General features: G+C 41.1%; 1 protein-coding gene across 2 annotated transcripts; it reads right to left on the minus strand.

Moving 5' to 3' along the window:
* Nucleotides 1-330: 330 nt before the first annotated feature.
* On the minus strand, nt 331-22,730 carry ELAC1 (elaC ribonuclease Z 1). 2 transcript variants are annotated; one of them, XM_067699063.1, is made up of 5 exons: nt 22,629-22,730; nt 16,460-16,624; nt 10,570-11,037; nt 4,930-9,082; nt 331-2,712 (listed from the first exon to the last, which is right to left on the minus strand). In XM_067699063.1, the coding sequence occupies exons 2-4, from the start codon at nt 16,614-16,616 to the stop codon at nt 8,616-8,618; spliced, it is 1,092 nt and encodes a 363-aa protein (XP_067555164.1). In that variant the 5' UTR covers nt 16,617-16,624; nt 22,629-22,730; the 3' UTR covers nt 331-2,712; nt 4,930-8,615. The 2 variants fall into 2 exon arrangements, with proteins under 2 accessions (XP_067555164.1, XP_067555165.1); XM_067699064.1 differs by lacking the exon at nt 331-2,712 and having other exon boundaries at nt 2,734-4,977; nt 6,344-9,082.
* Nucleotides 22,731-24,363: the final 1,633 nt, after the last annotated feature.

Here is a 24,363-nt window from a genome sequence, read left to right on the forward strand (position 1 = left end):
TCTATTGTTGCATAACAAAATACCAACAAAATTAGCAGCTTAAAATACCATATATTTATTATCTCACAATTTTGTAGATGAGAAGTCCATTGTGAGGGAGGGGGTTTCTAGTTGTTGACTGAGTTTTCTGCTTAGGGTCTCACAATCCCAAAATTAAGGTGTTAACAGGGGCTGGGCTCTTATCTGGAGGCTCTGGGGAAGCATGTTTCATTCTTGCTTTTGGGAGAATTAAGCTCCTTGCAGCTGTAGGACTGAAGTCCTGTTTTCTAGATTCCACATATATGCATTAATATACAATATTTGTTTTTCTCTTTCTGACTTACTTCACTCTGTATGACAGTCTCTAGGTCCATCTACACCTCTACAAATGACCCAATTTCGTTCCTTTTTATGTCTGAGTAATATTCCATTGTATATATGCACCACATCTTCTTTATCCATTCCTGTCGATGGACATTTAGGTTGCTTCCACGTTATGGCTACTGTAAACAGTGCTGCAGTGAACATTGGGGTGCATGTGTCTTTTTGAATTATGGTTTTCTCTGGGTATATGCCCAGTAGTTTTTGTTAATGTGGTGAATAATATTGATTTTTAAATGTTAAACAAAACTGGCATTCTTCAATAAACTCCCTTTGTCAAATGTCTTATTCTTTTTACATGTCACTGGATTCAATTAGCTAATTATTTTCTTAAGAGTTTTTGTGAGAGAAATTAACCTGTAATTTTCCTGTCTTTTGATGTCCGTAAGTTGTGGCATCAAGGTTACTTAGAAAAAGTAACAGAAAAAGAGGGAACATTTCCTAACTCATTTTCTGTTTCCTGCGTCTGTGTCTGTGGAAGAAAGGTATATTTCTTCCTTAATTGTTTAGAATGATTCACTAGCAAAACCATCTGGGCCTGGAGTTTTGTTTTTTTATAAGAAGGGTTTAATCACAAATTCAGTTTCCTTAATAAATAGAAAAGTGAATAGTCCTATATTTTTTCTTGTGTCAGTTCTAGCAAATTGTGTTTTTTAAGGAAGCTGTTTTAGTAATTTACTTTAAAATTAAAGTTATTTATATCATCTTCTTTTAACTTATTAAAAGATCTGTAGCCATGTCTCATTTTGCATTCCTGATATAAGTATATTGTAAAAATTCCTTTTAATAATCTATCATTGGATCAACTGATGAATGGATAAATAAAATGTGGTATGTCTACACAATAAAATATTATTTGGCCATAAAAAGGATGAAGTAGTGATATAAGCTACAACATCAATTACATCTTGAGAACATTAAGCTAAGTGAAAAAAGCCAGTCACAAAGGACCACATATTATATGATTCAACTTGTATGAAATGTCCAGAATAGACAAATCTATTGAGACAGAAAGTAGATTAGTAGGTAAAAGTAGATTAGTGGTAGAAAGTAGCTTAGGGCCATGGGGTTTGGGAAGAAAGTGAGAGTGACTACCAAAGGGTACAGTTTCTTTTGGGGATAACTGAAAGTTTCTAAAATTGATAGTGGTGATAGTTGCACGACCCCATGAATATATGAAAACCCATTGAATTGTATGGTATGTGAATTATATCTCAATAAAGCAATTAAAATCTATCATTGGACAGATTAGCTACTCCTTGATCTAAACTTGGTTAGATCCTCCTTCAGTTTTATTCAAAGCAACACACTGGAAACTACCCAACTTGAAAAGAATTTGTTACCCAGTCATTCATGTTTTCACCCCAATACCAAAAATTCAATTATCCCCTTCTTTGGTATCCTGGAGCATTGTACAATTGACCCAGTAAGACACTTTGCCTATGCTAGTTCTCAGAAAGATTGATTTTAGGAAATATTTCATATGAAAGCATGCCTGTATACCCTTAGAAAAGTTTTTGCATACCTCCAGGGGTACAGATACCCTAGTTTGAAGACCACTTGCAGTAGGCTATACTACCTTTCAGTGTAGGTGTATGGGGGAGAAAATCGATCGCATTCCAGTAGCTACTAGCTGTGTGAAGATGTGTTCCACGCAAGACCCTTTGCAAGCCAGTTAGGAGCAACACTTGGATTGCTGCCCCAGATGCCCCAGACATGGATATGTCTACAAGGTCAACTCCAGTCCAGGATGTTTGATGGAGATATGGTGTCATTCAGACAAGCCTATGATCTGGAAGCCACAACAATGAGGAGAACAACCTAGACAAAATAGCCTTGGTTACATTTCGTGACACTGAACTCAGTGTTGCTTAGCTCTACCTGAGTCTGCCTGAAGAGTTTCTGGCAGTTACAGGGGGATTTATATAGCTGGGAAACTTGATCCTTCGCCTTTCCCCTTTTACTTTTTTGTGGGCGAATTTAATCTTTGTACCTGCTGTGTCTGCTGAGTATGATTAGCATGCTGACATCAGAGCAACAGTGTTTCTCAGCTAGCTTTATTTAGGAGCAGAAATATTCTTTACTTTGGATAAACTTAGGCACCCCCTTCAACTTCCTTATCCTCGATGTGACAGCTTTTTAATCCTTAAAAATATGTCTGTCGGGCTTCCCTGGTGGCGCAGTGGTTGAGTGTCCGCCTGCCGATGCAGGGGACGCAGGTTCGTGCCCCGGTCCGGGAAGATCCCACATGCCACGGAGTGGCTGGGCCCGTGAGCCATGGCCGCTGAGCCTGCGCGTCCGGAGCCTGTGCTCTGCAACGGGGAGAGGCCACGACAGTGAGAGGCCCGTGTACTGCAAAAAAAAAAAAAAGAAAAAAAGTCTGTCGAGGGCACCTAAATATCTGCATCCAGGTGTCAGCTAGAGCTACCCTGTCCTTTAAGGTATACGTGAAATTGGCTCAACCCTCTATATTACCTCCCAATTCCATGGGTTATGTAAAGGTCAGTGCACTCCTTGCCATCTTCTGAAAATTCCTGGGAGAAGGTTCTTGTGGTCACACCTCTGACTCTGCTCCTTCTGAACCATATTAGTTTGGGATTGTCTCATTCTTTCACTCCTGCTGTCCTTTTCCCACCCATGTCAACCCAGTCATGGAATTCAGAACGTGTTCTAGTTTGGTGGTGTGAAGTGTTGAGATCCCCAAATCCTGTGTCCAGCAGACTTCAAAGAAAGTCTACTTTCAAGCAACACAGCCACCATAAAATTGAACATCAGACCTCTGTGTCCTTAAGGTTCTTCCACCGTTTCCCTACCCTGCATGGGGCTCCAGACTCCCACATGGGGCTTGGCCTTCTTCCCTCATTCTTTATACCTTTGTTCTGAGTTTCGTATGCATAGCGAAGGCCAACATCCCACTTTCTCAGGCAGAGAAACTCCTTTTTCCAGCCCTTTCCTGACTCTAGGTTATCTGTCTGCATATCTTAGAAGCTAAAGCTTTAGAATTAGTATTTATAAAGATTTGCCTCATAAGGGTAGGGATTTTTGCTTTTTTTGCTTTAATCAGGAAAAATCCCTAGGAGAACAAGGTATTGCATCTTATAGAATAACAGAATGGCAAGGAAAATTGAACCAGTCACCACTACTTATTGAATGCCTAATTTGTTCCAGGGGCTGAGCTAGGCACTAGGGCACAAAGGGAAACAAAGTCAGACACAGTTCTGCTCTTGTGAAGCTTACAGTGCTAGTGGGAAAGAGAAACATCAACTGAATATTCACAGGAACAAAATGAAAATACGAAGTGACAGGCAACAGGAATGTGGGGTGCCGGTACTGTTGAGAGTCACATGCGACCTAGTGGGGAAGTCTGGGAAGGCTTCCAGGAGCATGTGACTGCAAAGCTGTGAGCAGAAGGCCCAGCAAGGGTTAACTTGGGGAGAGGAGGAAGAGCGCTCCAGGCTGAGGGAGCAGGGTCCGGGCCCAGGGAGCAGTCCATGCCAAGACTGTGCAACAACAGGAGCCTCTGACAAAGGACTAAAGGCCCACGTGGCTAGGGCCGCACAAACGAGTGGCGCCGTTCAGTAAGGTTAGCTTGGAGGGGAGGGCAAGGCAAGAACGTTAAAATCTGCGCGCTAGGCTCAGATCTGCATTTGAAAAAAATCTCTCTGTGGTATGGAGAATGGATCGGAATGTTAAAAATTCTTGAAAGGAACTGTTAGCTGCCTGGGGCACCCATCTGGAGACACCAACTGACATAATTATTTGGAGCAGGGTCTTATCTATGTTTATGTGTTTTAATGTAACTTTTAAACTAAATGACACACACATACACACATAAGTAGTTCCAAATACCAAATAGTACTAGGGCTCTTAGGCTTATATAAAACAGTCCTCTGCCTGTCCCTCCCCACATCCCTTGCACATTTCGCTAAGGATCCTCCACTCTTATTCACCCAGTATTTACTGCCACCTGCCCCTTTTTAAAAAACATAATATGGTTAAAGTACTCTTTATTTTTTACTTCGTACTATGGAAGAAAACAATTTCTCAATCTTACCCCATGTCCCACCGCACCCCACCTTAAACTCTATTCTTATCTTGCCAAAGAGTGAACATCACCAGCGTTTCCTTTTTATTCTCCCCATAAAAAAAAAATAACTCTTGACTCATTCAGTACCTAAAAAATCCATCGGTCAGTAAGGACAGAATCAGTACATTTCACCATAAATTTATATCTTTGTGAAGACAAAAGTTACCTTCACTGTTACATCTGTCATGAACATATTTGAAGCAGGAAGGATTTTTACCCCTTTAAGAAAGAACGGTCAGATTTTAAGGTGGCATAAGAATATTCAAGGAAATCACAGTTGAATTATATGTGGTGGTTGAAAGACATAATAAAGTTATTTTCACTAGAAGGCAAAAATAATCTTTATAAGACAAATGTCTTGGAAGAGAAGTGTTAGAAAAGTCATTAATTGATGATATTCAATATCATCTGTCAATGGAGTAGTGAAACAGGCCTCTCATGCTGCTGCAGTTTGAGTTGGAAAACAAGTGGGAGATTCTTACCCAGAGTCCAAAACAGTAAGTCAGATTTGACCTTCAGAGAAATCAATCCTAAGGAAATACGCAGAGATACAAAGATTTATGCCCAGGAATATTCATGATATTATTATTTATAATAATGGAAAACAATCTCAATGCCCCAAAAGTAGGAAAACAGATAAATTATATTACCTCTATAGAATGGAATAATATAAAATCATTAAATTCATGCTTTCAAAGAACAGTTAATACTGTGAGGAAATGTTCATGTTAAATGAGAAAAACAGTTGAGGTCAACCTACATGTAAAAATATGCATGTGTGTAATATACATAGATCTATAAGCATGTTTAAATATACATAAAATATTTATATACACCTCAATTTTTCAAAGTGCATAAATAAAGACAGCTTTTTCTCCTCATGTGTTCTACCACTCATATACTTCAGAATCACCTGGGGGTGGTTTTTTAAAAATGCAGATTCTTGGGTTCCACCCCAGAGCTACTGAATTAGAGTCTTTGGAATCAGAGCCCAAGGATCTCTGGCTACCTATGCACCCTGTCCACCTATGTACTACCTTGAGTTATACTGACTCACATCTCAGTTTGAGGATCACTGGACCAAGGCGGTAGCTCTCTAGATGGTGGAATTATGAGTAATCATCTTCTTTTCTTGAATCTTTAAAAAAAATTAACTACTGAGCATATGCTGCTTTTATGTTTAAAAGTTTATTAAAAGTATATTAATGAGGCATGGGTATTTGAAAACAAAGATGATTTGGGGTGTATATGGGCAAGTCTAAATACCTTTAGAGAAACAGAAAGTGCATATTTATTTAAAGTAAGCAAGAACCTATGAATTCCTGACAATGGGAAAGTCAGTTTAAGACAAAGAAAATACTATACTCGGTGTAGATATGGAACTTATTACTTCAATAAATTGTCCAGGTAAAAATTATAAATATAATACTTTTCAGAAGTATTAAGAAACAGCATTTCTCAGTGTTCCAAGATGCTCCTTGGCAAAAGAGGATTCAGTGATCAAATACATTTGGGGAACACCACATATTCTAATCCCATCTGGAGTCACATAACCATGAACAAATTACAAGCTCTAGGAAATCCAATTTAAGATTCACTCTTAATTCTAGCTCCACAAATTCTTAGAATGTGTTCTACCATTAAGAACAAATTCTAGGCCAGAAGAGAGTCCAAGAAAGAACTCTCACCATGAACTGATACCCTACACTTAATCCAACATATCAATTCGTTCCACATCATGTTCTCTGAGGGCTTAGCCCACACATACTAATAGAGCCTGATTCTAAGGGCTTGAGCTCAAGTCAGCTCTCAAGGAACGCTCAGGAACAGCAAAATGGAGTGGTAGGCTATAAAATCAGAAACACTTGAAGGAACTGCATATTTACTGATATTTACCTATCAGTCTTCAGCACTTAAGACAGTGAGCTTGAAATTCTGTCTTATATTCATTTATGTACTCCCAACGCAGTGAATGGGGTACCACCAATCAGGCAGCTAAAAATTTTGGACAAATACAGTCATAAAATGGGCTAGGCACAGGTTCTAAACTTTAGGTCATAAATTTTGTGCATGCATGACATCAAGGCCTCATTTCATTCAATAAATATTTCTGAGTGCCTACTACGGGTGGGTATTTCCAAGAATGCAGAGGTGACTAAGATACAATCTTTACCCACAAGAGCTCCAGGCATCAGAGGTACTAGTACTAGCCATTCCCTCTTGTACAGGTTTTGGCACACCACTGGTATCTAATAAATGCTTGTTTGAATTGAGTTCAGAAGTCAAGATACACTTTAGGTCTGGTCACCTTTGGTACTTGGCAGGCCGGGAGCCTAGAGCAGGGCTGAGTCAGACCACTCTGGAGACTGCTTCAGAATGACTGAGATATTGAGTAACTAGACCCATCTTGATTATCATTACTCTAGGGATTCCAGACCCATCCAGGAGTCAATTTTTACTAGAAAAGCCCCAGGACCCAAAGGAGTTTAATAGTATACACCATGACAGTATTTCTGAATAAGTGTACAATAAACTCATAGGTTCTTGAGATGTTAATAGATAGTATACGGTGAAATATGACTCAGAAAGGGGTTCAATAGAGTTGACAGGCCTCTGTACTTTAGGACTTTATGCCCTGAAGCAATGTGCTATGCTCCTTTTATACACTGTCTTATTTAATTTTTTCCCTGTCTTATTTTTCAGTGACAATTTCTCACTGTCTTATTCTTATTTTTCCCATTTTTAGAGATGAGCAGCTAAAGCTCAGAGAGTAAGTCATCTGCTCCAGAGCACACAGGACCATCATGAGGTAAAGAATGGGACTCTGAAATCAGGGCCTTCTGGCACCAAAGACTGGCTGGTGATCCCTGAAGCAGTGCTGTTTTGAATGTACTGATGGGAACCAGAACTCTGCCGGAGGGACACACAGCACACAGGGTTTCCCAGACTGATTTGATGAGGGAAGCCTTTTGACTGAATCAGTACTTGAGACTACCTCTCCATTAACACATTTTGAGAAATACTGTGGGAAAATGAGTCCGAGATACCCCATGAAAGACAGAAGGGAGGTGGAAGGCAACTCATGAAGAAAAGCTATTCTAGAAAGAACATTTACTAAAATTGTGCTCAAAGAATTATTTATTGGAAAGTGTAAACGCAAGTTGGACAGGTATCATTTTTTAACCTCCAGATTCATAAGCTCCAGCTCATAGCTCATTTATGACCAATAATATTGGATAAGATGTTCCAATTCCAACATATTCCCTTAGCTAGCTTTTTAGGATTTGTTGTAGAATTTGACTTACCTCGTAGTTCAGTTCAGTATGTCACTAATTTTTATAAAGTATATTCACAGTGGAAGTATAAGTTTTAACTTGCTGTGCATCTCAACAGGCCTGCAATATGCATTTTGGGACGAGATAATTCTTCACAGTTTAGGACTGACCGAACTTTGTAGGATCTAGCATCCTGGCCCCTACTGACTAAATACCAGTAGTAACCCCCCCTAGTTTTGACAAGAGACATCCCCACAATTTCAAAACTCCATCTAAGGGAGAGTATCACCTCCAACTGAGAACCACAGGTTTAAAGCAAACTGGAAAGTTCAATAAAACAGTAATTGGAGGATAAACACCTAGCCTGACTCTGCACTCAGTATTCAAGCAAAGAATTCAAGACTTAACGTGCCAGCTTCAATCCTTCATATCCAATGTCTCATTACATTTCTCTCTATTCTGTTAGTAACATGAACAGATTCAACACAAAATGCCAAAATACCATTTTTAGCCAGGAGGGCCAAGCCCTGCTACTGCTTTGCCAACAACAGCAATAAAGCCGGGCAGAAGCTAAGCCCAGGATTGCATGGCATATTGGCTACCCTCTGAGGCAGCAGCCACAAAACATGTACACCTGAACAGTCTATCATTTTGTCAAGTGTGGACTTGAAGAAGGATTCTGGCTTTATTCTTTTTAAAGTGATCTATTATCACAAAGCTTGCTCCCTTCTCAATGCTGAGTTAGTTCAGCAGTGCAGCTCCATCCTTGTTAGGATTGTTAGGACCCAAATAATTTTAGACCAAAACGACAACGACGACGACAACAACAAACTTGACTGTTCGTTCAGTAACATATTCACAGACACACCAGAATGCATTCAGGAACACTGGCTTCATTTCTTGATTGGAATGCCAATCACCATAAAATCTTCTGCTAGAGTCACTTCTTGGAGATCTAACACTGATTCAGCTTGCTTTTTAAGCTCTACGATCCCATCTGTTTCTCCTTCTCTGGCCAAGGCAACTGGTTTGTACCTCTGACTGAAGTGAGTCAGAACGAGCCTCTTTGCTTGGCACAGCTTTGCAAATGCTGCTGCCATGTGTGGCGTGCTGTGGCCGTGTTCCTTTGCTTTGTCCATCTGGGTGTCATCCAGGGTTGCTTCATGGATCAACAGGTCTGCTTCAAAGCACAGCTTCACTCCTCCATCATCCACAACCCCAGAACAGTCACCCAAAATGCAGATTTTTCTTCCAACAATAGGCTTTTTTAAGACATCTTGGGGAGAAATTGTAACTCCATTTTCCAGAACAACAGAAATTCCATTTTTCAGCTTCCCATAGGCAGGACCTGGCGGAACACCTAATGACAGAGGCAGATAACATCACGTCATGGGAATGGCATTTATGACTTGTTAAGAGAGTCTGTTTCAACAGCACAGCAAATAGCAAGTGGAAAAGGCATCCAATTCTTTTCATAATTGTTATAAATATTTTATTACTTGTGGAAAACTGGAATATTTATACATTTTTAAAAGTTCACTGTTGGCTATTGATATTAGCAATGCCCAAGTACTTAAAACATTTCCAAGCACACGTGTCAGATGAGTTTTAAGCTCTTAAGTCCCACTAAAACCTTATTACAGTCAAGATAACAGCCTTGATTCTCTGCTGTGCATGGGAATAACATTATTTGAGAGTGCTGTATTTAATAAGCTCATCTTTGGGTAAAATTAAAGAGCCCATTTAAATGACAAGGTACCAACAAACTAACATAATAAAAAAAAAACTGTTAGAGGGGATTGTCTGGATCACAACATCAAGCAGAATTTCAGGCAGTTATAAATAATCAATCTTCTTTGTAGATAGGGGCAGTTCCATGTTTACCAAACTGGGCTTAAGTTTCATATTAATCGAGAATAACACCTGATCATCACTCTGGGCAACACATACAAACAAACAGAATGTGTTCACTAATTCCAACATAGATCATGTTTAAAGTTTCCCAATACAACAGTATTTTCACAGGTTTTTAGATAATAAAAATACCTTTGGCCTAAGGCACTTTTCCTCATTACTTAGCATTTTGTTTTAGTTGGAAAAGAAAGAAGACATTGCATAAGTAAAGAAAAGACACACAAAAAAACCATCACCATCACCGTGTTTTCACAGGCTCTGTTGTAGCCATGCCAAGGAAGGTGGTATGCTGGAGGAATGATGTACCCAGACACTGCTTCGGGAGAGGCGCTGAAGAACTCTCACACATGATGGCCTAGCATGGAGGAGGTATGAAGCCTTTGATGGGCCCCAAGCCAATCTTTGGATGCTTGCTTCCGAGCGTGATGAACCCAGGTATGTAAAACTGGTTAAGGCAGTGTTCTAAACACCAAATTAACTTAATCAAGGTTGATTGACTAGGCAAAGTCAATAAAGAAGGAAAACCCAGAAAGCAGTTGGTTGGAGTTGCAAGGTTAAGAACTATGGCAAAAAGTCTCTGGCCAAAGATGTCATTGAAAACATATTTCAAAAACATGACATGAAAAAATAAAAGCCTAGACCTGAGACAACAGGTCCACTCCACCAACCAAGATAGTAAAAGCTGAAGATAAGACAGATCAAGAATGTGCATCTAGGGAGCTGAAGAGAGAATTCAAATAGATACTTGGTTTTCGCTCTGTATAGCATATTTTGGCCTCAAGGATTTCTCTTAATAAACAAACTTTGAGCAAAGGAAGTAAGTAGAGAAAATGTCAGTTTTAGGCCTGGGAGACAAGAAAAGAAGGTTTCTATGACGCTTCTAACTGCTCTGGTTAACAACTCGATTGACGAGAAAGGAAAAAAAACACTTACCAAGATCTTTCAGTTTCTGTGCATTGAGTTTACCTGGGCGTTTCTTCTCCACAACTGAAAATCCAAAGGAGGGTATTCGATGAAAGAGGCGAAATGCTTTCACAACAAACTGTTCATCATCAACCAGGAGGTACGAGTTTTCTTCTGAGTCTAACACGATAGTTCTTCCCTGTCCGTCTTTGGGAGGGTTGTCTGCTTTATTCACGTGTACAGATTCTTTCAGTTCTTCTGTAGGACACTGATCCGCTGTAGGCACCAGCTCATGGACCACATAAGGGAAGACCAACTCCGTGTGAGAAAGTTCCATGGTTTGCCAGATAAAGTCCCGAAGCCCCGCAGGGCCATAGATTTCGATCGGCTGTTTGGTGACCATGGAGCCACTCTGCAGGCTGATTGTGCAGAGGAGGCCAGGAAGGCCAAAGAAATGGTCTCCATGAAGATGCGTGATGAAGATCTTAGTAATTCTCCCTTTTGATTGAGGCAGAGAAATAAATTTGGGAATTTTTCAGAAATAAAACTCATACAAAGCTACTTGAAACATGCATAACAACTTACATAGAAAGCAATAAAATGAATTTAGAAGTTCTACTTATCACCATAAACTTATTTCTTTATATTCTTCTACATGATTCTAGAAGCAAGAAAGGTATTATTTCACTAGATGGCTTTAATAAGATATAACTTTTTTTCATAAAACATCTTCAAATTACACAGTGTTACAGTTTTAAGAGTACTTTCCTACACATCCTCTTACTGGGGGGAAAAAAAAAAAAAAGGATAAAGTGTACCAAAATGATTCACATAAGTTACCAGATAGGCCACAAGTGTTAAAAACATCTGGCAGTTACACTGCCCCCTACTGCTCCCTCTGAGAACAGCAAATATGAACAGTACTTCCAGCATAAAAATGTTCCCCTGGCTCCAACGGACTGGAGCAGTGCCTGAATTCAAAATTGCCTTTTAAGGACTCCACACTGGACAGAGATTAACTAACCAAGCCAGAGCCTGCCTGTCTGGGTGAGGCCGAAGAAGGAGAAAAGGGAAGGGGGATGAGGGAGGGAGAGGAAAGGAAGGAGGGAGAAGGAGGGAGGTGGAAAGGGAGTGGGGTGAAGAACCGAGGGGGAGGAAGTGGGCAATAGATGCAGAGTGCAGTTTAGAGGGTAGATCCCCCATGGTGCTATGTAAAGGCATGTGGGCCCCTCCCTTTCTCTCAATCTGAACTAATACAACAGCTTTTCCAGTGCATACTGACTTAGGTTGTAACTTGATTTAGCCATTGGTAAACTGAATTTACTCCTGGTATGTGGCAGGATGCCACATCAACATTTTTCTCAGATGCACCACAAGGCCTTTTAAAAGCAACAATCACAATTAACACATTTTTAGTATAACAGTGGCTTCCAGTCCTAGCTCATGGCCCACCCATTTCAAACATTTGATACCATAAAAGAACAGGAACAGTTTATCGATGCCATAAAAGAACAGGAATAGTTTATTGTGATGGGATTTGTCCTGTGACATCTAGGTAACAGTGTTCTCCAAGCGAGTGTTCCCAGTGTTACTACACCAAGCCAGGCCCCTGTGGCAGAGAATAGACTGGGCAGAGGCTGATCTTGAACCTTGAAAATTGCCAGGAGGCACGCTAGAAGTTTCCTCAACATGCTCCTTTTTGTTTTCTCTTTTTAGTCCTCGTTTTTGCAGTTTTTTGACTTCTGGAACCCTTTCCTTGCCCCCTTCCTGCTGTCTGGGCTGCCAACACGCCCCCAAGTGTGACCTGAGGACTCAAGAGACAAAAGAACTACAACAGTTGTTGAGTCTCACGCTGACCTCAAAACTGCCAAATCAGACTTTCTGGGCCTCTCCCTATCTACTGCAAAACACAGCCAAAACTGAACACCAAAACAATCTGTGAACTCAAAGCAAGTGAGATAAATTAAGTAAGAAAAGGTACTTCCCACAGATATCACAGTTTCAGGGAAGACAAACATTTCATTTTTCAAGAAAGTTGATTTCAGAGGGAGAAGGAATGGCAACCACAATTATCAAAGGTAAGAGGAAGCTATCAAATGAAAAAAGAAAAATGCATGAGTTCCCTTTCACTTAAGATCACGAAAGTTACCAGGGAAAATGTCATCCATATAGGAGTAGAATACTAAGCATCCTCTAAGGGATAATGCAGTGATATTTAGTGCTGTAGGAAAATGTCTGCAATACATCATTCATACGTAATATTCAGTTGAAAAAAAGCAGGTCACACCAAGTATAGTTTGATTCCATTTATGCAAAATTATACACACACACAAATACACCTACACCACTACCATATCTACATGTATAGAAAATTCACCGAAGAGAGGGGGATTTAGGCTTTTCTTATTTATATTTTTCTGCTTTGTTTGAACTTTTACAACGAGCATGTATACTTATTATAATCATTTTAAAAATTATACTTTTATAATACTTTTTGTAATCATTTTAGAGGAAAAAAAGGCTTAAGCTCACTCTTTAAAATTATGAAAAAAGTAGATATGGCAAACCTACACTTTTTAATCAGATGCTTGCATATTAGGACCAAGGAAACTTGCAAGAAGTATATCTAGAGAAACAGAAAATACTGCCTTATGAAACCCATTACCCCAGGAGGTAGTATAAGCTAAAAGGGCTTCAATGACTCCAATAGCGATAGGTCCATATTGGGTTATTGAGAGAAGCCAAGATGTTTTGAGGGTGATGCATTCCAGGTTGAGACAGGGGCTTTTGAAGTGCTAGAGTGTCTCAGCTAATGTTCTAGGATTACCATATCACCCTCCTCTCTGAAGCCAGAAAAGTTTTTCTTAAGTCAACAAAAATTTTGTAAACTAAAGGTTCCCTTAGATTTTATTTTATTATTATTATTTTTTGCCAAACTTTTATTTTAAAAAGCTCGAGCTTTGTGCATTGTTTAAAAATATATATAAAATAGCTGTAAAATATAAAACACTAGAGAAAGGTATTGTGGCAGATAGAGTTAAGGTGGTACATGGGTACCACCATGGCCCCTGCCTCCTGCTGTTCATATCCTTCTATAATTCCTTCCCCTTGAGTGTGGGTGGGACTGGGGACTTACTCCTAACCAGTAAAATATGGCCCAAGGATGCAATACGATTATGTCATTTACAAGACTCCATCTTGCTGGCAGACTTGCTCTGGAATCTCTCTCCCTTGCTGGCAGGAATCGAGCAAGCTACCCTGAAGCAGAAACCCCATGACGAGGAACTATAGGAGGCCTCTAGTTGCTGCAGGCAGCCTCAGTCCTACAACCTCAAGGATTTGCTGACAACCTGAGTGAGCACTGAAAACAGATCCTTCCCCTAGTGGAGACTCTGACGAGACCGCAGCCCTGGCCAAGACCTGGATTGCAGCCTAGTGAGACCCTGAAGCAGAGAATCCAGCTAAGCCAGGCCCGAACTCCCTGACCCACAGAAACTATGAGATAATAAATGCAAATAACCCACTAAATTTATAATCTGCTATGCAGCATTACATAACTGATACAGGTACTAAATAAAAAGTGAAGACTTACCCTACACCCAAACCTCTTAACACAACAGTTACTTGTTTCTATTTTAATCACCCTGCCACCTTAACCCCTACTCTCTAAACTGTTAAATATTACAGCCTCCACTCTGGCATGTGGAGGCATGTTCTCGTGAAAGGAACCCCTGTGTGATCCAAGGGAAGTAAAGCATAATACCTGCTCTGACCTCAGGGTTTCAACATAAGACAGTATATAATCAGGGTTGAACTGTGTACACCTCAAGGCCACGTGTCCCAAGTGCATTAGTTCCTTCTTCCAACAGCTCTTTTCCTAACTCCCAATCTTGGTCTGGGACATCATCACCTGTAACTTGTAATAATTCTTCACTTCTTCACAGACTAGGAATTTACTCAGTCACCACCTGCTGTTGGCTCTATAAGTATCTCTTTGAGTTTCTCATCTTCATCCTTATCCCTACTTCCTGCTTCAACATCTTCATCTTCTCTCTCTCTCTCAGGTGAATGCCACTGCCTTGGAACTGGTCTCCTGATGCCAATCTCTCTCTCCCAATATATGTGCCATTGGAAAACTGTCCTAAAACACAAATCAGACCATGTCATTGCTCGGCTTAATTTTTTTTTTTTTTCGGCTTAAAATGTTTTAATGATTCTTTGTTGCCAATAGAATAACGTGCAGATACCTTAGAATACCACAGGAGTCCTCATAGTCTGCCCTTACTTACTTCCTTAAGCATTCTTATCTCTCATCTATCCAGCCAAGTACTCAAAATTCTGGATAGCTTAATATTCCCCAAACATGTCATTTCTCTCCTAGAAACTCTTGCTCACTTTGTTGTCTGTTCCTTGAAGGGCCATCCCTACTTCTCTCCGCAGAGAAACTTCTATTCGTCTCTTACAACCCAGCTCAACTGTTACCATCTCTAGGTTGCTTTCCCTGAACACACAGATACAGTTAGTGCCCCCCTCCTTAGTGCTTCAAAAGTAGTTAGAAAACACCTCCATTATTCTTACTTAGCAAATTACACCATGACTGTTTGCATGTCAGTTTTCACCACTAGACCAAGGAATCCTTGGATGATAGAACTATACTTCCTTTAGTCATCAAATGCTAGGTACTGTGATGAGTAGTAGGAATTTCAATAACTACCATTTATCAAGACCTAACAAGTGAGAGGCACTGTACTAAGTGTTGAACATCTTATTCATGCATTAACTGAACAGATATCACTGGGCATCTACTAGGTATGTAAGTGATCACTGAGTTTACTTTATTGTACAGGGAAATAAACAGTGACCACAGAAACAACTATTTAAATAATTTTAGATATTGATGATGCTAAGAAGTCAATAAAAATAGCACAAAATAGTAGAATGCCTGGGGTGAGGAGAAATTACTTAACCCCAGAGGTTCAGCCTTTGAGAAGACAGCATTTGAGCTAAGATTTAACTGATGAGAAGGAGACAACCACACAGAGAAGGGATTATTGTATACAATTCTCACAACACCCCTTCTAAGTCGAGTTTTTAAGCCCATTTGAAAGGTGAGCAAAGTAAAGCTTAATTGGCTGACCTGCTCAGGTAATAAGCCGAGACACCGCTGGGACTGGAACCCTGGTCTGCCTGACTCTGGGCCAAGGCTCTGGTGAACACGGTACTCTTCAGTCTGCCTGGTGCTAAGCTCACTCTGTTCCCTATGGCTGGAATGCCCTTCTTCTCCCCAGCCCAGGGAACCCTTCCTCCTCCTTTAACAACTCACAGGTCACCTTCTCTGAGAATGACCCCAAGTGGAAAAGAACATTTCACTCCCCAGAACATCTACCACCCTTTGTATTCTCTCATGATACTTATACCTATCTCCTGGTGGAAATAAGTATGTTCCTTTGCTTGGGCAGTGTCTATTTAATATGTCTGATGCAACCCACTCCATCCTCCATGCCCTAAGCCTATAGAAATCCTTGCTCTCAACATTTACAGGAAGAATGAAAAGTAAATACATAAATAAGGAAGGAAGGAAAGAAGGAAGGGAGGAAGGGAGGGAGGGAGGGAGGGAGGGAGGAGGGAAGGAAGGAAGGGAGGGAAGAAGGAAGGGAGGAAGGAAGGAAGGGAGGAAGGAAGGAAGGGAGGAAGGAAGGAAGGGAGGAAGGAAGGAAGGGAGGAAGGAAGGAAGGGAGGAAGAAAGATGGTTTAGTGGGTGTGGCCAGATACCCCAGCGCCTTCCAAGTATTGCCAGGGCTCCAGCACTGAAATGGAGTGCAACTGTCAGGGCTGTTTCTAAGCAAAAGGCCCAAGGAGAGCCAAGAAAGTGAAGCAGAACAAGGGACAGCCTTAATGAGAGAGCTGAATGCACACTGACCTGCTTTAAGTTGGCTTTTCATAAGCTGTGTCTGGGTTCCCTCCCCACAGTCAAAGAGCCAGCACTCGCCTTCACACCGAAGGACCAGAGCAGAGGCACCCCGGGTTGGGGATGGGTATGCTGCGCCTGTCCCCAGAAATGTCACATCCATAGACATCCTCCACCCTGGAACGAGAAGAGCCCTTAGGGATTATTACACATCGCTGCTCAAAATCACCAAAAACAGGTTCTTGTGAGTTTTACTATTACCTATGTTTTGGTTATTAAGAATAGCTTGGATTCCTGTTCTCTAATAGTTTTCCACAGAAATCCGAAGAAAGATTTTAGTAACTCTTAATCAGTTAAAACCACAAATTACCAAACCTTGTATGACTGCTCACACAAACAAAAATAAATGTTGAAAAAGCCAAACCCAGTCAATTAATAACTATAATTGAATTCCAACTATATGACATTCCGGAAAAGGCAAAACTACGGGAATGGTAAAAACACAGTGGTTTGACTCTACAAGGTGGGTACTATATCATCAACCCCATTTTATTTTATTTAATTAATTTATTTATTTTTGCGGTACGCGGGCCTCTCACTGTTGTGGCCTCTCCCGCTGCGGAGCACAGGCTCCCGATGCGCAGGCCCAGCGGCCGTGGCTCACGGGCCCAGCCGCTCCACGGCATGTGGGATCTTCCCAGACCAGGGCACGAACCCATGTCCTCTGCATCGGCAGGCGGACTCTCAACCACTGCACCACCAGGGAAGCCCCATCATCCCCATTTTAGAGATGGGGAGGCTGAGGCACAGAGAGGTAGTGACTTGCCTAGGGTCCCACGGCTAGTAAGTGGCAGAGCTAGGATTGAGACGCCAGGACACTAGCTCCAGGGCAACTCTATCATGTCACCTTCTGTCTTAAGCATTCCTTATGTTGTAGCTTTATTATCCATAACAAAGGTCCAGGCGACACCTTAGTTTCAGATGTCTAGCCTCTAGAATTGTGCAAGAATAAATTTCTGTTGTTAAAAAAAAAAGGACAGTGGTTTGGGGGAAGGGAGGGAGGGATGAATAGGTGGAGCACACGGGATTTTTAGGACATGGGATTTAGCACATGGGATTTTTTAGCAAAACTATTCTGTATGATACAGTAAAGACAGACACACGTCATTGTACATTGGTCAAAACCCATAGAATATACAACACAAATAGTGAATGAACCCTAATGTAAACTTTAGTTAATAATAATGTATCAGGGAACCGGATCCCACATGCATGCCACAACTAAGAGTTCATATGCCACAACTAAGGAGCCCACGAGCTGCAACTAAGGAGCCTGCCTGCCGCAACTTAGACCCAGTGCAACCAAATAAATAAATAAAGTAAATATTTAAAAAAATAATGTATCAATATTGGCTCATCACTACCACACTAATGTAAGATGTTAATATTAGTGGAAATTGGGGGAAGGAGTGGGTATATAAGAACTCAGTACTTTCTGCTTATTAATTTTTTTAAATAGTCTTTCTAATAAATAAACAACTCTAGTGAGATTCTGGGCAAGAGCTGGAATTTAATTATGCTCACTAAGTGATATCTCTGGTGCCCGTGGTGAGCAGCCCTTTCTCTGAAACATCATAAGCCACAGCAATGCTCTACAACACTCTACAGTAATGCTAATATCACACAGTAATGCTGAGTGAATGACTCACTCCCATAATAATAGAGTCCATGAGGGGTTAGCACCTGGGCTTCTGATCTTATAAGTGATCAGCAATAACCTGTTGAGTGTAGATTTCTGCCAACTCCTGAGATCTCTTTTTCCTTTTACTACTTTTGGGCACATCTATCTCTCATATACTTCTGTGATAGGAGATATGCATCAAATAAAATAAGCACAAACTCAAACTTATATATCAATATAACCAATTATAGAGCATCCACATTGATGGCAGGGAAGAAAACAAACATATTAAGTTTAAGAAAAACTACTAAAACAAGAAAATTTGGCAGCAAGCTGGATAAATATATCATCTATAGGGGAAAAAAAATCTATCAAAAACTTTTCTCAGTCCTAGCAATAACCAGATAAAAATAAAAATGAGGAATAAACCCCTCACTCACAAGAGAAAACTAAGTCTTATAAAATAACTAGAAAGTTAATAGGAAAGGAATAGACCCTAAAAGACCCCAAAAGAGATACACATTAGCTTCCCTGATAGGAAGATTTACTATCACAGAAATGTCTATCTTTTCATAATTAACGTATATATATTTAATGTAAATTCTATCAGATTTCCAGTGGGATTTATCTTGGAACAAAAGCAACCCAAAGATCACATGGAAGAAAAAATACATGTCTGAGAATGGGCAAGAAAAGTACACAAAGCATTGAGTAGTGACTTAACTTTTCTAGATATTAACACTTACTACATTAATCAGGCATAAAGCAAACAGAATAATATTGGCACAAAAATAGAGGTGACAGAGAAGGGACAGTCCAGAAATAAACCCAGGTATGTACAGAAATCAATATACAACTAAAGTATAAAAAGGGTGGCTTTTTTAATGAACAACACTGACATAATTGGCTACTTCTGCAGAAGAAAGTAAAGCAAGATTCTTATTTTGCATTGTATATAAAAATACATTCCATATGGTTTAGAAATATAAATGTGAAAGGTCCAAAAAAATATGTTCGAAAAATTAGGAAAATATGTATATAACTTTGGGGATGAGAAAACCCTTACTGACAAGACATGAAACTCAGAAATTTTTTAAAACGACATTTTTACTACATAAAAACTTTCATATATCAAAATTCTTAAAGTCAAAGGACCAAAAAAACACCTGGAGAAAACTGTACTGTATGATAAAGGGTTAATGCCCCTATGAAATGGTCCAAGTAAATGCATTAACAGGAACAAAAAAACTGATAAAATAGAAAAATAAGCAATGAATATACACAGGAAGTTCATAGCAGAAATCCAAACGGCCAATAAGCATGAAAAGTGCTCAGTCACCCAGTAGTTAGAAGAAATGCAAATTAAAGGAAAAGAGACATTATTTTCCACACATCAGGTGGCAAATATTAATGCTATCCAGTGCTAACCAAGACAAGGGAAAATGGGTACCTGCATTTTACTAGTGGTGTTAGTATGAATTGCTATTATGTTCTGGGAGAGTAATCTGGCAATATATATTACCAATAATAATGATGCTGCTAATAGCAATATACTTTAACCCAGCAATCCCATTTTTGGAAATCGACCTTACAGAAATAAAGGATCTGTGTACAATGATGTTTATTGTGCTACTTTTAAGGTGGCTAAAATTTGGAAACCATCGGAATATATATATACATATATATATATATGTATATATATATATATCTCAATAGGGAAACAACTGAATATTTTATTGTATATTCATATCATGAACTATTTATTCTACAGTTCAGTCAGGTCTGTAACTCTTGTCCTGAAGGGATGGCAGTGAGAAAAGTTACAGATGGCTATGGCATAATCTCATTTTTATAACAATGCCCAAACCCCTACATTATACAAGACAGTCTGGTGAGGAAGAATATACACCATATTGCTAATATTGGTTATCTCACAGGTGATTAAAATGATGGTGGTGATAGTGGAGATTATTAACTTTTCTTTTAAATCTTTGAATTGTTTTTGGTTGCAATAAGCAGCATTTCATTTATTTATTTGATTTGAATTTATTTTATATTTAATTTACTTAATATTGATGATTTTTAAGAAATGTGTCATAATGCTGAACATGCTCTTCTAACTACGTATCACCTGATCTCCCTTTCCATTTGGGGATACAGTCACCTCACACAGAGGGTGGGTGGTACATCTCTCCACCCCCCACACAAGCCTTGAGGTTATTGCTAGTGTCCTTTCCATGTGTCACTCCACATTTTCACTTCCAAGATCAAGACTTCCTCTGATAATATTTGCAGAGGCTTTCTTATTGGATTGCAGTTTGCAAGAGGCGGAAGAATATGCAGAATGTAGAAAGTTGAAAATTTAAAGTAATAAATGCAGAAAGTATAATAGAATATAATCACTTGGCATGTGTAACAAATAATAGATCTAAGCCAGTGGTACAGAACCCTGGAGAGTATGAGAGTATTAGAATCACCTAGAGAGCTTTTAAAACATATCAATGATTGGGCTCCATCCCAGAACAATTAAACAGGAAATTCTGCAAAAGACGTGTGTTTTAGAATTAAAAAAAAAAAAATTCTTCCCCTGTGATTCTAACATGCAGTCAGTTTTGAGAACCACTTAGTGAAAGGCTAATGGAGAACTATAATGGATGGATCGGGCTGACGTGAGCTCACTAGTCAACTAGTCAATCTTTTTTAAAAAAAACTTTTGTTATGAAAAATTTCAAACACAGATTAATATAGTGCACTGTCACATACCCATCACCGAGCTTCAACAATCATCAACTCACGGTCAATCCCGTCATCTTTATCCCTCACCCATCGTCTAAGAATACTTGACAAGTGGTATTATTGGGTACTTCCATCAGGGAGCACATACTGTCTGGCTGTCTCTCTTTTTCTGACATTAACAGCCACTAATGATCATTTCCAGGACCAATTATTTCATTAGGGGTTGCCAAGCTGATATTCTCTCATTCCTTCCGTAGTTATTAGCTGTCATCCTTCAGTAATTCCCTGATCAATTAGTCAGTCACCCTGCAATACAATTTGTACGGAAAAGGTCCAGTGATCAATCTTGACACCACAAAGAGAGACAAGACCTAATCCAACTCCTGATGCGATGTAATATGAAGTACACAGTAATTTAGGAGGTTTTCTTGCCAAAAAGTATAACCTGCATCTGGAAAAGGCTGTTATCTAAATACCAGTTTATTAAAGGACACCACAGGGACAGAAAAAGCAAAATTCAGTATGTAAGAAACATTACAGGACAAATGACTTGGCTTCTTCAACAAATGAAATACAAGGAAAAACAATAATAAAGAGGGAGGAGATGAAGAGATATGAGCCGTCAACCAAGTGTAGCATGTGTAGCTTGTTTGACTCCTGATTTGGACAATGGGAGGAAAAAAAGAGACAACAGGGGATATGTAAACTTTCACTGGATAGATGGTAACATGAAATTCTTATGAGATTGATGATGGTTTTATATTTAAGGAGTTACTGTGTTCTATAAACATAAACAAGTATTTAATGGATGAAACGGTACATTTAGATTTACTTTAAAATAATCCAGTGGGGGTGAAGGTACCAGATGAAACTGACTGTGAGTTGGTACATTCAGTACATGATTCTATTTTTGTATATACTTGAAAGTTTCCATAATAAAAAGTTGAAAAACAAGCCAAACAACTCTTCCACTAGGTCGGAAGTAATCAGAAGTTAATTTATTTAATCAGTGGTGCATGTTTTGTGACATGCACCATTCTAAGCACTAGGAAATAAGTGACCAAACCAGATTTTGATCCCTGTCTTTTTGGACAAAAACAAACAAACAAACAAAAAAACCCAGCCGCTTGCTTTTTCATGACTATGAACCACTTTGGAGGAAGTGCACATTCTGGGCGAGAACACAGCACACGATCGATCGCAGAACTGTCACTTGACACTCTGGGCCAGTGGTTCTCAGTCCCGGCTCCATATCACGAACACCTGGTGATTCTGGGGCCTCAGCACTTGGAAGGCTTCCCAGAAGATTCTAAAGTCTGCCGGGTTCAGAACGAGTTTCTAGGCAGGCAGTGCCAACCCTGCCATCACCCAGTGGTGCAGGTAGGGCAGATACTGCCAGCCTCCATTTTAGAGATGAAAAAAGCGTGACCCGCGAGATAGAGTGAGCGGCCAAGGCCGAGCCAGGGCCAGAGGCCAGGTCTCCAACCGTTGGCCAGCCAAGCCTCTCCTCCAATTCAGCATCAGTGTAGCAAAAGGAGGGGTGGGCGTCGGCAGGAGCGCCGGGCAACTGAGGCCCCCGTCTGGGGGTGGGGGTGGACAAGGCGCGTACGCGTCCCCGGCGCTCCCGGGCCTGGGTCCTCTGCTCCGGTCCCGGCCCGCGAGTCCGCAGGAAGCGCGCCCTCAGCCCGCTCGGCGGGCGCGTGGGGTGCCTCAGCGGCGCAGACCCTGGCCCGCCCCCCCTCCGGCGCGCCCTGCCCCACTCACCCACTCCCCGAGACCCGCGGCAAGAGCCGAGGGAGGCGCAGGCCCGCAGCGAGGCCCAGCCGTCCACGGGGACACGACGCGCGCGGGCGGAAGTGCGCCGCCGGCCGTGCCCACGTGAGGCTGCTCTAGGAAGCGCCGGAGGTCCGCGCTCGGTGGTTCCCGCCGGAGTTCAACCGCGCCTGGAGGCTGGGCAGCGGCCCCGGGCATCCGCTCTGTGCTGCAGTGGGACTCCCTCTCCTTCACTCGCCCGCACCAGCGCACTGGGTTCGATGGTGGCGGTAACCCGTGAGGGCCAGAGCCCCCAAGGTGAAAAAGTATACGGTTCAGCCTTTTGTTTTCCGTGTAATGTTTTCAAACAAGAGTGTTCTCCCAGATGCTTTGCTCTGGCATATCTTTGTGTAAAGTCTGTTCTTTCGTGGGGATGAATCGTTCTATCTTAATCACTAAATCTGAAAGTGTAAGCTTGTGCTGCCTTAGAATCGGAGTTCATAGCAGCGTTACTATAGATCCTGAGTCTCCGCTCCATTTCACTTTGCTATTCCAGGGATACAGCGGAATGTTTGCTGAAAATCTGAGGCTGCCTATGCTGTGCACGCACGAGCGTCGCAGGTGTGTTCACTTAGTGAACGCACAGCATTGCCTGCTGGACGCGCGAGTGAAGAGCCGGGGCCTAAACTGCATGTAGTAACTACAAACCACGGGGAAAACAGTCATTGATTTAAATCCCAATTTTCAAAATTTCAGGCTTGGGACTTCCCTGGTGGCGCAGTGGTTAAGATTTCCCCTGCCAATGCAGGGGACACGGGTTCGAGACCTGGCCCGGGAGGATCCCACATGCTGAAGAGCAACTAAGCCCATGTGCCACAACTACTGAACCTGCACTCTAGAGCCTACGAGCCACAACTACTGAGCCCACATGCCACAACTACAGAAGCCCGTGCACCTAGAGCCTGTGCTCTGAAACAAGAGAAGCCACCGCAAGGAGAAGCCTGCACACCGCAACGAAGACCCAACGCAGGCAAAAAAATAATAATAATAATTTTAAAATTTCATGCTCCTATGCAGTGCTAGATGCACTGGTATTTGCTCACATGCTCAAAGTGGTCAAAGTATCCAACAGCTTCATAACAGGAATAGAAGTGCTGTGGATGTGAGGTTTTTAAAACTACCTGGATAGAGGGATCAAAATCCCATCCTCCCCCCACCCCAGCCCCCCGACCCCGACTGCTTTGCTCAATAAACCATTAGATCATTTACTTTTGGGCCTCTTCAAAGCTTTTATTTATTCAAGTATTAATTGAGCTCCGACTTTGTGGATAGTACTATTTTTGGTGCTGAGAGAGTTTTTTTTTTTTTTTTTTTTTTTTTTTTTTTTTTGCGGTACGCGGGCCTCTCACTGTTGTGGCCTCTCCCGTTGCGGAGCACGGGCTCTGGATGCGCAGGCTCAGTGGCCATGGCTCACGGGCCCAGCCGCTCCGCGGCATGTGGGATCCTCCCGGACCGGGGCACAAACCCACGTCCCCTGCATCGGCAGGCGGACTCTCAACCACTGCACCACCAGGGAAGACCGAGAGAGTTTTTTAAGTATGTCATGGCCCCTGGTTTTAGGAGCATACACTGAGGTTGGGAAAAGAGGTATCAGAAAGCCACTAACAATATGAGGGAACAAAAGAGAAGCCAAAAGGAGTGATAAGACGATAGAAATAGGGAGATCACTCAGTTAAGACAGGGTTAG

The sequence above is a fragment of the Pseudorca crassidens genome, chromosome 12, assembly GCF_039906515.1.
Source record: "Pseudorca crassidens isolate mPseCra1 chromosome 12, mPseCra1.hap1, whole genome shotgun sequence".
Classification (NCBI taxonomy): Eukaryota; Metazoa; Chordata; class Mammalia; order Artiodactyla; family Delphinidae; genus Pseudorca; species Pseudorca crassidens.

Bases quoted from the DNA above. Each gene is read 5' to 3' on its own strand.
- ELAC1 (XM_067699063.1), bottom strand. From the start codon at position 16,616: ATGTCTATGGATGTGACATTTCTGGGGACAGGCGCAGCATACCCATCC. The intron at 11,038-16,459 runs GTCAGTGTGCAT...CTCAATCAAAAG, and splicing joins GAAAAGCCAACTTAAAGCAG to GGAGAATTACTAAGATCTTC. The intron at 9,083-10,569 runs GTAAGTGTTTTT...CTCTGTCATTAG, and splicing joins ACAGAAACTGAAAGATCTTG to GTGTTCCGCCAGGTCCTGCC.